Here is a 12,571-nt window from a genome sequence, read left to right as displayed (position 1 = left end):
GCCGTTTTTCATAACTCAAAATTATCTTCAATCCATTGCACTGTTTATTTTTAGATTTTAGCTCTTTGTTTTGATTGCGATGCTCTACATGCAAAATAGTGCTACTGCAAACCGTTTGCTTAGTGTCTCTGCCTCGAAAAGAATTGCATAAACAGTGTTTCATTTCCTGTAGTTTTAATATAGCTCAATGTAGTTTTAAAATAGCTAATATAGCTCCTGTAGTTTTAATATAGCCGCCCCGATAGCTCAATTGGTTAGCGCGTCACTTCTGGAACGAAGAAACTTCAAGATCAAGCGGCGCTGGTTCGACTCTCGGGGTGTGCGCTTGAGCAACGCACGTTAAGGACTGCTCTCCATTCAGCGGCATCTAATGGATGGAATAGTTCCCCGGCAACAAGACTTCAACAATCGGAAACTTCACTCTGTCAATCTCGGTGACCGGGCCTGCGTCAGTGATTCAAAGCCTCTACAAGTATGCGAAACTGCCAGGATTAAGCTCTGCAAGAAGCTTTCCCAGTCCGAGGATAAAGATTCAATCAATCAATCAATATGGTATCGTAACAAACGCTTTTAAGCGGAAAGGTATAGTGTCAAACTCCGTCAATGCGAGGGTGCTGCAAAAATGTATCTGGCGAATGCGTCTTTGCTCGTTAGTTTACCTTACTGCATGTCAATTCAACGAAACGTGATATCGATTGCTGGAACAGACATCTGAAACTGGTTAGCTGACTTCAAAGCAAGGTCAATTGTGATAATATTCCTCAGCCTATACGTTTCTTAAACGCTTTACTGGCCGAGTATATGCGTTCATTGATGTTACGCTGTTGATGTAAACCACATCGTTGAAGCTCACAGCGATACTTTCAACACGAAGTGCTGTTACTTTAAGTCGAAGGAAGGTATGAAGCAGCAAGGCTGTGATCTTGATTCTGTATTACTAGTCAACGATATAAGCTTGAGCCAATACTTAGTGCAGCTGACACAGGGAGTTAAACAAGTCATATGACGTCACCGGAAATACCTCAAGTCCAAAGCAGAACGACATTTTGGCCTGCCATTTCCTGGGCAACACAATGCTTTCGTCCAAAAGTCGAATGAAGCTTGGAAAATAGACCTGGGTTATAAGAGTAAACAAGTTTGGGAAAGAACAGTTCGCAAATGATTTATTGCAATGGTTTTTTCAAGCTTGCAAATTGCTTCTTTTTTTCGTCACTGAACGTTTAAAGACGTTGCATGGACGTTTCAGCAACAATTCAAGCCAGTTTCTGTGGCCAGCCACACCGGATATGTCACAATACCAGGCTTATTGCAGTTATTTCCATATGTTGAGGGCTTCTTTAAGCTGATTTTGCAGATTTTATGAATATTGCAACGTTGAATATGGTTGATCCGATCCAAACAAAAACTACTCCATTATTTACTTGTGTAATCACTTTGGTAGGGAGTGGCCTATTTTGAATCAGTCTTTTCCTTTTGTAATGAATTTCTATCAATTCTTCCCAGGTGTCATTGTCCCGGAAGCAGAACTGTCATCGTAATACGATTTTCCTTAATTTCAGTGAAATGCTGTCGTTTCTAGCGATAATCGCTTTTCACGAGCGACGTTTATGACGTCATTCTCATCTCCGCCGCTCGACGCGTTGAATGTTCTTATCAAGACGTCTGAGACCCTGGCTCGCAACTTATCTGAATTGCAACCATCCGTGAAATGAGCAATCAGGGTGACATAAGAGAAAATGGAAACTTGTCTTTACACCCCGACTGTCTCACTTATTTCGCTGGATTACGCATAGCCTACTTGCCTGAGTGTTATACAATGTCCGGTTTCCTGTGGGCGGCGACTGCTGCACGCGGTTTGTTCGTCAGTTGAATGAAGTCTTCTGCGAGCGATTTTGAAAGTGTTCAACTATCAATGAACTGGCCCCATTTTTTTTACAGAAAAGTGTATTTCACGATCCGGAATAGCGTATTGCTTGGTGGAATACTTTTGCCTCGCTTCCGACAAACTATGTAAAAATTTAACTAAGGATAGTAGTTACAGTAGTACAGCTGTTTGAAATGAAACTGAAAAAAGAGAGTTTAGCCTCGAAACGAAACGGAATGATTCAAAATGATTTTTTTCAATCAGCCCTCGTGGCTGGTAAAACGGTTGCAAATTAGTCTTTGGGCCTTTAAGTGAGCTCATGGTATGGACACATTTCACATGGTGTTAGGTTAAAGTTCTACGTGTTAATTGCGCGTTGAACTGGCAATGATGGATGAACTGGAATTCCGTTTACGGTCATCGGTTGAAACAACTGTCAATAATGAATAGCCCAACGTTTGCGATTGTAATCAGACGGATATTATGACTTTTCGACCTTGATGAGAACTCCAAATGAGAGCTTGTTAATTTTATGGACGGCAACTTCCTCCGTTCCTTCACACGCAAATAAAATTTGTCCTTTTCCGTCGATTAAGCTTGCGTAATGAAACATAAAATTAATGTTTGGTTGGTAGGACTTTTAAGTCATCGACTATTGATAACCTGGAACTTCTCAGTTCGTTTGCCTTGACGCTTTTTTATATTTTTCCTCTTTCGATTATGATCATTGCCTGATGACAGTGATGATGTCTGCGCATTCTGACTTTATCTTTTTTATTTCTGTGTTATTGGGCATAGACTCTTGTGAGTGCTACTCATCATAGTGCTCACTGCTTTCTAATGTAATCATTGAACTTTTGTGCATTTTTATCATTTCATGGGCATTGACAAGCTTGTGATAATGTAATGGTGCAATATACAGTTATGTCTCCTTTTATTTCAGAATATTATAAAGAAAGTGAATGGTCAAAAATTCGTCTACAAGTTTGTCTCGTTCCCTGAAATTACAAAAACCGAAACGAAGATTCCTTTCTGCGTAAAAATGGGAAGACTTGCTCATTTGGAAAGCGATTCAAATGCAGGAGTAGATGATGATGAAGATGGCAATCCTCCTTCTCCTACATTGTCCAATTCTCCTCCGTCCATGGTGGTGAATAAATCCGAAGTTACCGAAGACGACTTCCGCTTTTATCTTCAAAGACAAAACCTTACTCAACCTGAAACCAATAACTATGAACCCTCAGCGCAAAATCGTCGTAAAAACATTGCCCAGGAGGAGTTATACTCGTCTGGGTCGCAACGTCGGAGCACATCCATGATTAAACCTCAAAGTCATTATTCACCTCCATCCTCATCCCGGGACACATGGCGACCCAGAGATACCTCTGAAGAAACTCATAAATTCTCCAAAGATGTTTCGTCCTACAGTTCCGGAACCAACGACGACGTGCATGGGTTTTCTCTCGGAGCAACATCCGCAGCAATGGCCGCTGCTGCGGCACTTTCAGCTGCTTCAATGTCCGAAGAAGAAAGAGTCCGTCAGAGTGCCGCGACTGCCGCCTTTTGGGCAGGCTTCCGACAAGCTGCTGCTGCCGCGGCTGTTGCATCCTCATCCAAGTCTGATGAAAATGCTTCACAAGGTTATCACTCTCCAGGTAAATATATCCACGTTTTCAAAAATAGTATATTTAGATGAGAATTTGAACCATTGGATTAATGTTAATCATCAGGCAGTGACCAAATGGTGTAAAAGTTTGTGAACAACGCTAGATAGAACTCGTGAGGAAAAAACAGGTAAAAAATCATGTAAAAAGAGTGCAATATCCGAAAAAGGCACTTTCATATGCTTCAAATTGCTTTGAAACTTCCTGCCATAACTAAATGATCCTCAGTTTTACTTTTATGGCGATGACGTTTTTCGAAGTAATTGGCTAATTGCCTCTCGAAAGAGTTATGTTTAACTACGTCACAGACCACTAGGTTTAGTGTTTACAGATGGTGTCTCCACTGTCTGTTTCTTTATAATACTTTTTCGGAAGGCGGTCACTAACTGTAAGCCTTTAATTACACACCAAAACGGTTTCCTAGTTAAGTTTTATGTCCGCCATATGCTATCCATTAAATCCTGAAAAGATTTTTTTCTGTTCGTTTGCAGGAAGACATAATGTGGACAATGATCGCAGCGATCGACATAGAACGCAGCCATCCATTCGAAAAAGCTTCCAAGATGCTCCATCTCTGTCGCGTCATTGGGAACGTCATAATAGCAATAACAACCACAGGCAAAGCACCATTCAGCAGCAACGAGGCAGCAAGCACGTGTCTTCTCAATCGCATCAATCTGACAAATACAAGTCTCAACGGCTTTCTCCTCACTACCACCACTCAAGGAGTCCTCCTCAACGTGACACACCCACGCATCTTCAGTTTCTGCAGCACTACCAGCGGGAGGAACTTAAACGAAATTCTGAACAACCCTTCACTAAAAAAGATCTCACTCATGAAGAATTGATCAACCAGAATAAGAAAGCTTTAGCAGAAGCCTTTTTGGCCCGAGCACCGACTCTCCTCAACAACGGGGCCAGCTCAGTAGTCCCACTTGCATCTTACACAAGCGGACAAAAGCGAAGCTACGATGAATCAGTGGCAACACCGCGTCATAGCCGTGACGAACCTCGATTTGAAGGATCTCGTAGTCGTGTTCAAGAGGAAACGGCCATCCCGCCGAAACGCGTTAGCATGGAAGCACATAAGATCAAAGAAAGGCCGAAAGCAAACGTGCCTGCGACCCAGTGTCATGACATGTACGATAAATATTCCCTTTTTCACACTTTACGGGCTTCTCCAAAGCGAGAAGTGAAATCAGAATATTCCTCTCAACCTCTATCTGATGGAAGGCGAAATTCCGTTCCAAGTGATGAAGCGGCTCTTGTGGCTATGATGAACAACCGATCAGAATCGGAAGTTGCACCATTTGTAGATCGCACAGACACTCATCTCCGAACAGCAAGCATGGACACTCCACTCGACTTATGTACATCACCGAAAAACTCCCATTCTCCCCCGACGTCTCCTCGTGCAATTTCTCCTGGTGTGATCCATCAGAGTCCTGAAATAATTCTTAGATCATCCGATCCCGTAAATGACGCGACTGTCAGTCCCCCAAATTCGGCTGTTTCTGGAAACAGCGCTCTCAAGCGGAAATCACCTGAACTGCTCCTTGCTCCTGATCCAGGAGAAGAAAAGTCAGGAAAAAATGAGCAAGAGGAGAAGCTGAACTCTATTCGACAAAGGAGGTTAACCGGAAGAAGATCAATGGATAAAAAACCAAGTCCGATTGATCTCAGCAAGTCCACCCGTCCCGAAGCTGACATGGAAAACGATGGCGTGTCTTCACTTTATGCTCAGTTTCCTGGTCTGAGGTCTGGAAATTGTTCCTTGGTCTCGTATGATGGACGCAGCATCAACACTCCAGATGCTGTTTGCCGAAAAACACCATCCGACACAACCACTGCCTTTTTCCCTAACTCTATGGTCATGACACCGTCGCCTATGGTATGTGTGATAAAAATATTAAAGAAATATAAATCTGCTTATGATTAAAGCTCGTATTTACTGTTTTATTGGTTCTTTGCAGTGATCGACTGTTGTTGCTGAACATTTAGCTATGTTCTGATGCTTTTTATCATCCACTTTGCCTGTGCTGTTTTTAATTTTGAAGTTTTTGTGTATATTTGTAGGTTATTCCGAGCATTACGTTCTGGAGCACTCTATCTCCTATGCCAGTGAACGGCAATCAAGGAAAAAGCGAACTTCCTGCTATGCCCAAGGACGGAACTAAATTATCGGAGACAGATACTAAAGAAGAATGCAGTCGCGATCATAATCCTGTTTCTTCTCCACAACTATCGAGGTCAAACACAGTATTTCAGTTCCCAACCGTTGTAAACGGACAAATGACCTTTGCCGGGGTGCCCGTTCGCCCAATAGCCGCCGCTTTGGGCCAACCTATCCCAGCTAACCAGGTCAGCAGCGTAGCAACACAACTGACATCTCACATGTCAAATGTGGCCTCACCAATGAATCTGATGTCACCAAAGTCGATGGCGACATTGGGTTCAACTTAGACTTGGCAATGCGTTGTCATTAGTAGATTTTCCGTGGTCGTATCTCAGTCACTGATAACATTGTTCAGTTTGTTTTGCTGTATCTGAAGAGGAGTTGGTACAGGTTTCTTCTTTTCTTGGGACTGAAAAATGCAAATTGTCTGCTTCGATTTGAAGACAGAAAGCTTTGCAAATTTTTCTTTTGTACGACGTATGTTACTACAACACCTCTGCAATATTATTTTATTACGATTCAATTTACTTTCTCGATTTCATTTCTAACTTTTATTTGGTACCATTGTTTTTATATTTAATAACCGTTGTGAAAGCGAAAGTATTCGCTAAGACCTTTGCAGTAAATGGAGTTTAGTCTTACATTGAAACCGTTATTCAAATAGGTTTTTAAATTTCTCAATCTTATGATTATCTAACGTTGTTAAACGTTACTTTGTTGTCATAACAAAGCAGGACACTATTTTTGAATTGAAAATTTGCTAGGCTGTCGGAAAACTCGAAATAGAACTCTGTAGTTTTTTGATTGAGTTCGTGATTTTATTTGGAGTAAAATTTCTTGGTGCAAAATTTCGTTTAACAATTTGTGATTTGATCGTACACAAACTGTACTTTGTATCGTTTTTCCATATGTGGTTAAACTTTTAATTAATTTCAAACACGACTCATTCTTCTGGTGCATTATTCGAGCTATTGCATGATTAAGTGATGATCTGCATCTGAAACAAATGCAAATCACCACTTACAATGTTATTTGATGGTAGGCTATTGCCTATTGAAGGACATAAACAGTCTTGAATTGAAGTTTTAGCGTCAAATCGTCAAAACAATGTAAGTTAAAGGAGTTTCTATGTGTTTGGATCCTCATTTTGTAATTTCGTGATCGGAAAAATTTATTTACGTCTTTTCACAGCTGTCCAATGAAACGATGATTTTAAAATGTAACCTTCTAGAATCCTAGATTCTTGTATCGATGGTGCAGTGAAATTATCCTGTGGATGTATACACTAAAGTGCTAAAAGTTTCCACTGAGCTTTGAAATCTATTTTTGTCTATTTTGGTGCGAAAAAGTCCAGTTTTGCTTTATACAACCTTTGTAGAATTTGAAAGCGTATGTTTTGTACCCAACAAACGAAGGTCACGAATTTACTCCTGTATGTGCATTGAATTTTTTATCGCAACTTTTATTCTTACATTGCATGATATTTTCAAAAACTAATCAATTTTTTTTTCAATTACCAATGAATCTCAACTCTTCAGCGATTTTACTTTTGTCTGACAACATTCTCTTTTGAGTCCAACCACTCGACGTGGTGTAACGAACAAGAGATCTACATTGTTACTATGAACTGATCAATTATTTTTGCTGAACTTTTGTATTCGAAAAATCCCCTACGGGTTTTCGTATTTGAGGATACGAAACGTCGCTCAAAACAACAAAACAGAATGTGCCATCGTGAAAACGCCATGTTTTTTTTTATGTAGAAGCAGAGATACTTTTGTGTTCACTTTTTTTTTATTCTCCGTGCTACTGTATGTGCGTCGTTGCCAACAGCAACAGCTTGCATGTTGTAAGTTATGTCGCATTTTATATAATTTCAACTGCAACTGCAGGCTTGTTTGCTTGGAAAAAGCAGCCGAAGGTTTTTCAACTCTGTTATGCTTTATTTTTCAAGTCAATAAAATCATCATTTCTTGGTAAACAGATATTCCTAAAAACAGCCGCAGGGCTTTACATGTTGACTGTCAGGGCTTTGTTTTGTTGTTTTATCTGAGCCTGCTGAAAATTTGTCATCAGGACATTTTGTTTATCAATGCTTCATTTGTGTAGCGGCTTACATTAAGTTTAAGGGCTTAAAGTCGGGTTTTTGTTGATACTAAAAACATATTTTTTGAGTCAACTGTAAAGTATTTTATTTGCTAATACACTTTTGTTTTTGGAGAACAAACTGACAAAATGGTGAAGCCACCATCCCAACTAGCAAAATTGGTCCTTTTACAACATTGATTCAACGTCTGTAAATGTTCAGTCAATGTCAAAATAACCAATACTACTAGTTGATAGTCACCGTTGGTTGTTGACTTATTTTATTCGTTTGATTGCTGACTGTGTCGCATTGTTTACTGTTTTGAGCTGTGACATTTTTTGTAAATTGCCCGTTTGCTGGCTGATTTCTCGGACTTCCGACTTGCCTCTAAGTTATTTTTGACGTGCTTAATCTGAACAAAGGAGAAACGAATAATTTGTATTTCCTTGTGCTCTGCCTGGATTAGTAGACCAGCGGAAAAGAAAGCAAAACGGTGGAGGCCACTCCCATCTTTAAGCCATTGAACGTGTCTTTAAATAATCCATTCACTGCATTCATATCATTCTATTTTTTGCCATTATCCTGATTGGGGCGAAGAAGTAGTCTACACTACCAGCACATCAATGAACTGGAAAAAGCGAAAAAACCTTGAAGGTTTTAAAACGTGTCTGAGTAATTGTCATGTTGGTTGCTTTGAATCTTTATTCTCGGACTGAAAAAGTCTCTGATAGGTTATTCCTGGCAGTTTCACATACTTGCATAGAATGTAGAGGCAATGAACCACTAACGCAGGCCCAGTCACAGAGATTGGCAAAGTGAAGTTTCCGATTGTCAAAGCACGAATTATGTAGCTTAAATGGAACTTGGTGGTTTAAATGTCATTAGTGGTTAGAATGACGTAAAACGCATGTTTGGTTTGACTAAATTCGCAATTTAAATTGTAACTTGCATTACAAGTCCTCTTCGCACGAATGATAAGCTACTTTTAAAACGTCCGCTGTGCGTGCAGGAAGGAGCCGATACGACCCGTAATAAAGGAAACATCCGATGCTCTTATTCGAAGTATGGCAAGAGAGTTGCCCATGACTGAAGTTTGCAACTTTAAAACACAGATATCATTGAAACGATTATGTGGCAAGGCATTGATGGTATAATTTTGTGCTAGGAACCGCAAACTTTCGATAAGTGTATTAATGAGTTAAAATTTAAACAGCCTGTATGAGTGAACACTTGTATAAGTAAACACTGATTCATCATAGACGGGAATTTTTTCTAATCTGATCTTTGACTACTATCTAACGTAGTAAACCTAAATTCTATTTCGGACCGAAACTTCTAGTTATGATACTATAATAATTATCACAAGCATTGTAGGCGAAACTTTTAGGCCATGGAGGATGCTTAACGCCCCTACGGTGACCTATTTTCAAGTAAGATACGGTAGGCTACAGTACTGTGGAGCTGACAGGGAGATTTTGGTAAAATATAGCGGCACACGATTAACTACTCAACCAGCAAACGTTGACAACGCTTTAACATTTAACGACATTCGCAGAATCGACGTTGAAACATGTATTGTAAGGTAATAACTTTTAGCCTACTGACTTAATCTTCTTTCTGTTTTACGTCTCATTTCCCAGAGTCTGGGCAGGATACAATCACGTTCCAAAAATTGTAAATCCAGTAGCCTGTTACTTTCAAAGCCACTTCATCAGCAAGCTTGTGCTACCGTCAGACCTTTGTCGTACTCCCATACATTTTGGTTTGAAACACTGTACGGTGTTTTCTTTACCAATGAAAACTGAGCACTTATGTTATCGTCAATTAGAGATAAGTTGCAGCTTTCAATACCTAGCTTTTCTAATTTTCCAAGTAAAGCGCATTTTTCCAAGAAAAACAAGATCAGTACAAAAACTACAGATTTAAATATTTTAGAAAGTTAGATATGGGTTGAGTACTGAAAGTTTTGAATCTTTACTGAAGCTTTCTATCCGGTTGTCGTCGTCGTTTGTTTTACTGTAGTTTGATGATGTTTGTTTTAGAACTTTTGTACCAAAAAATGGAATAGGCCTAGATAGCACATAGTAGGCCATAACTTACTATTCAATAATAAACTTTCGAAAAGAATTTGAAAGGTATTAGTTGTAATAGCATATCTCATTTATACAGAGACACACAAGAAAATATCTTTCCACTATTTTTGAATAACATCACAATTCCTTGAAGTAGCTAACATTTGAACATAAGCGACTCGTCTCAAATTGAGATTTATTTCAAACTTCTGTAGTTTGCTCTTTAGCGTAGCTTAGTGTATAGATTTGTCACTATTTTTCTACCGTCTGGAGTTCCAAGCTATCACTACAATGTTGTTTGGAAGAAATTTGGTTTGGCTTTGAATGTTTATCCTCGGACTGACAAAGCCTTGATTGGTTATTCCTGGTAGTTTCTTATACTTGTAGAGGCTCTTGACGCAGGGCCGGTTACCGAGGTTGGGAAACTAATCACGGACCCCCAAATGCTTTTTCACGGACCCCAGGTTGGTAACCACTGCTTTATAGACTTTGCCGACAATGCAGTAGAGAATCTAGAAAATAGTTAGGGAAGGATCGGAGTTTTAACAAAGCAAAGTTTAAATGCAAAACTTATTGTACGAAAAAGAGAAGTCTGAAATGTGGTATGGGGGCTTGTCTTCGAAAATTTTTGACACATTTAATCTTGTTTTGGTCACGTTTTGGGTATTTTTAAGAGCACTAGTGTTTTTGTTTTTTTTATCAATATGCACATTTTGTATGACCATAGCTTCAACCATAGATCGCTATGTGTGTAATCAGATTCATCAAATTCAAATTGGGTTTGGGTAGTAGGTTTGGTAAGAAATTTAAGTTAGTCAACCATTTCAAAAAATTCATTCACGATCACAGAAGGATTTCAACAATTTATTTCTTTAAAATTTGTATTTTGTATAGCCTAGTGTGGTGTAGCTTTTCAGTATGTTAGAACTTAGAAAATCTATCTAAGGTATCTCCACCTTCATCTATAATATTTTCACGACGCACTTCAGTAGATAGCCTATCTCCATTAACACTGAAAGTTTTAATTGTTAATTAACTAAAGCCTAGGCCATTCAAATGAATAGTATTTATTTCGAAATATTTTGTTAGGTTTTTGTCGGACACAAAAAAATATAGGCCTATTTTCCTCTTTTATCGACTTCTGAAACTATCCATGCCCAATATCGCTGTTTAGGTGAATAAATTGTGATTGAACGAGCAAAACAAGCGAAAAAATTGACAAAAAAAAATTATATATTAAATGTAAAATTACAAGCCGAAAAGCGCTGCACGAACTAAATATGCGTGGGCCCCTAGACACAGGTGGACTCCTAGCCGGTGGGTTGAAAATCAGTAATTACGGCCTAGTACGATTTAAGCTATTGATTATCGAGCTTTTGCAGCATCTTTTTCAAATAGCCGAAAAATTAAATAGACTAAAATGAATGGGCCCCCCACCGGCTAGTAGCCTACGGGCGGTTAACACGGCTTTGATGATAGGTTTATACTCTAGATCTATAGCCTAATAATCAGCCTGTAATACCATTGCCAGTTTTGCAAAATGCAACAAATATCCTACTTGGGATAGATTTTGCCTTGAAAACAAAACGTTTGATGGCAAATCTCTAGCAAAACCAGGCACGATTTCAAGCCGACGGCATGAAAAGTAATTTTAATTTTTAACTGGTTGGATGAATCATCTTAGGATGCAAAATTATTATAACTTACAGTCTAATTAGTTGGCAAAGTCAGCCCAACAAGGTGTAGCATGATTTTTAATTAAAAACATTCTTCCGTTGCAAGCCCCTTCAGAAATTTAAACTAGATATCATCTATAAAAACAATTATTTAAACAGCGCATACAAAAACAGCGGACCACTTAAAGATAAAAAGCTCTGCTCTAAACTTGAATAAATACAAAAAGGAAGGATAAGAGATTTCTATTGCACTATGCGTGGTCATTTCAAAAACGATATATTCAGTGTTGCTAAAACATGCATTCTATTTGGTGATTTATGAGAACCTTATAAGCTGCTCAAGGATGTCATATAGGCAGAAGTTTGCTGGTTTTGAATCTTTATCCTCGAACTGACCACAACCTTGATAGATTATTGCTGGTAGTAGAGGTTGTTGACGTAGAGCCGGTTACCGAGATTGGCAAAGTGAAGTTTTCCGATTGTTGAAATCTTATTCTTCTTCTTCTGCTTTTTCGTTTGAACCTTCTTCGCCACTCCAAGGGTCGAGGGGCTCTGCCTTTTACCACCCTTGGGCAGTGGCGGCGACGCGGTCTAGATGTTTGGGCAGGTGTCGAGCAGCCATTCAATTGATTTGATGATTGATTTCAATTGATTCAATTGATTTGATTTCAATTGAAATCTTGTTGCCGAGGCATTATTCCATTCTCTTTCTCGATGCAATTTCAAACCGCTGGAGGCGCCCATCCTCAATTGTGCAATGTCGAGTTGAGGCAACCAAGGTCTGTCGGCATTTGGTTGGGCTGAACCGCGTTGCTCAAGTGAAGGTTCAGTCTTGCAGGGTGTTTCACAAGTGTGGTATATAAGTCTTAAGACTTAAAGGCTTCCGTAGTCACAACAATGCGCTGGTTACGTGGGTTATCCTCCATTATTTCTTTAATGTGTCTTGTCTTCCACTAAGAATTAGTTGCCGCCGTATTTCAATGTTGATTTTAAAGGAAAACTAAAACTTGCCAATTTTATTGCCAAATTTCAG

The 12,571-nt window shown here is 39.3% G+C and overlaps 1 protein-coding gene across 1 annotated transcript in view; it reads left to right on the top strand.

Moving 5' to 3' along the window:
• The window catches only part of LOC145782162 (uncharacterized), a 28,827-nt gene extending 20,596 nt beyond the window's left edge, over positions 1-8,231 (top strand). Inside the window, exons 4-6 of the mRNA XM_082593925.1 lie at positions 2,808-3,519; positions 4,020-5,419; positions 5,605-8,231. Coding sequence (XP_082450051.1) covers positions 2,808-3,519; positions 4,020-5,419; positions 5,605-5,991 — 2,499 coding nt within the window. The 3' untranslated portion in view covers positions 5,992-8,231. The remainder of the gene's footprint in view (positions 1-2,807; positions 3,520-4,019; positions 5,420-5,604) is intronic.
• Positions 8,232-12,571: the final 4,340 nt, after the last annotated feature.

Source organism: Aplidium turbinatum, chromosome 13 (assembly GCF_918807975.1).
Source record: "Aplidium turbinatum chromosome 13, kaAplTurb1.1, whole genome shotgun sequence".
Classification (NCBI taxonomy): Eukaryota; Metazoa; Chordata; class Ascidiacea; order Aplousobranchia; family Polyclinidae; genus Aplidium; species Aplidium turbinatum.
The sequence above is the reverse complement of the archived record's forward strand: the minus strand, read 5'-3'. Positions and strand labels throughout refer to the sequence as shown.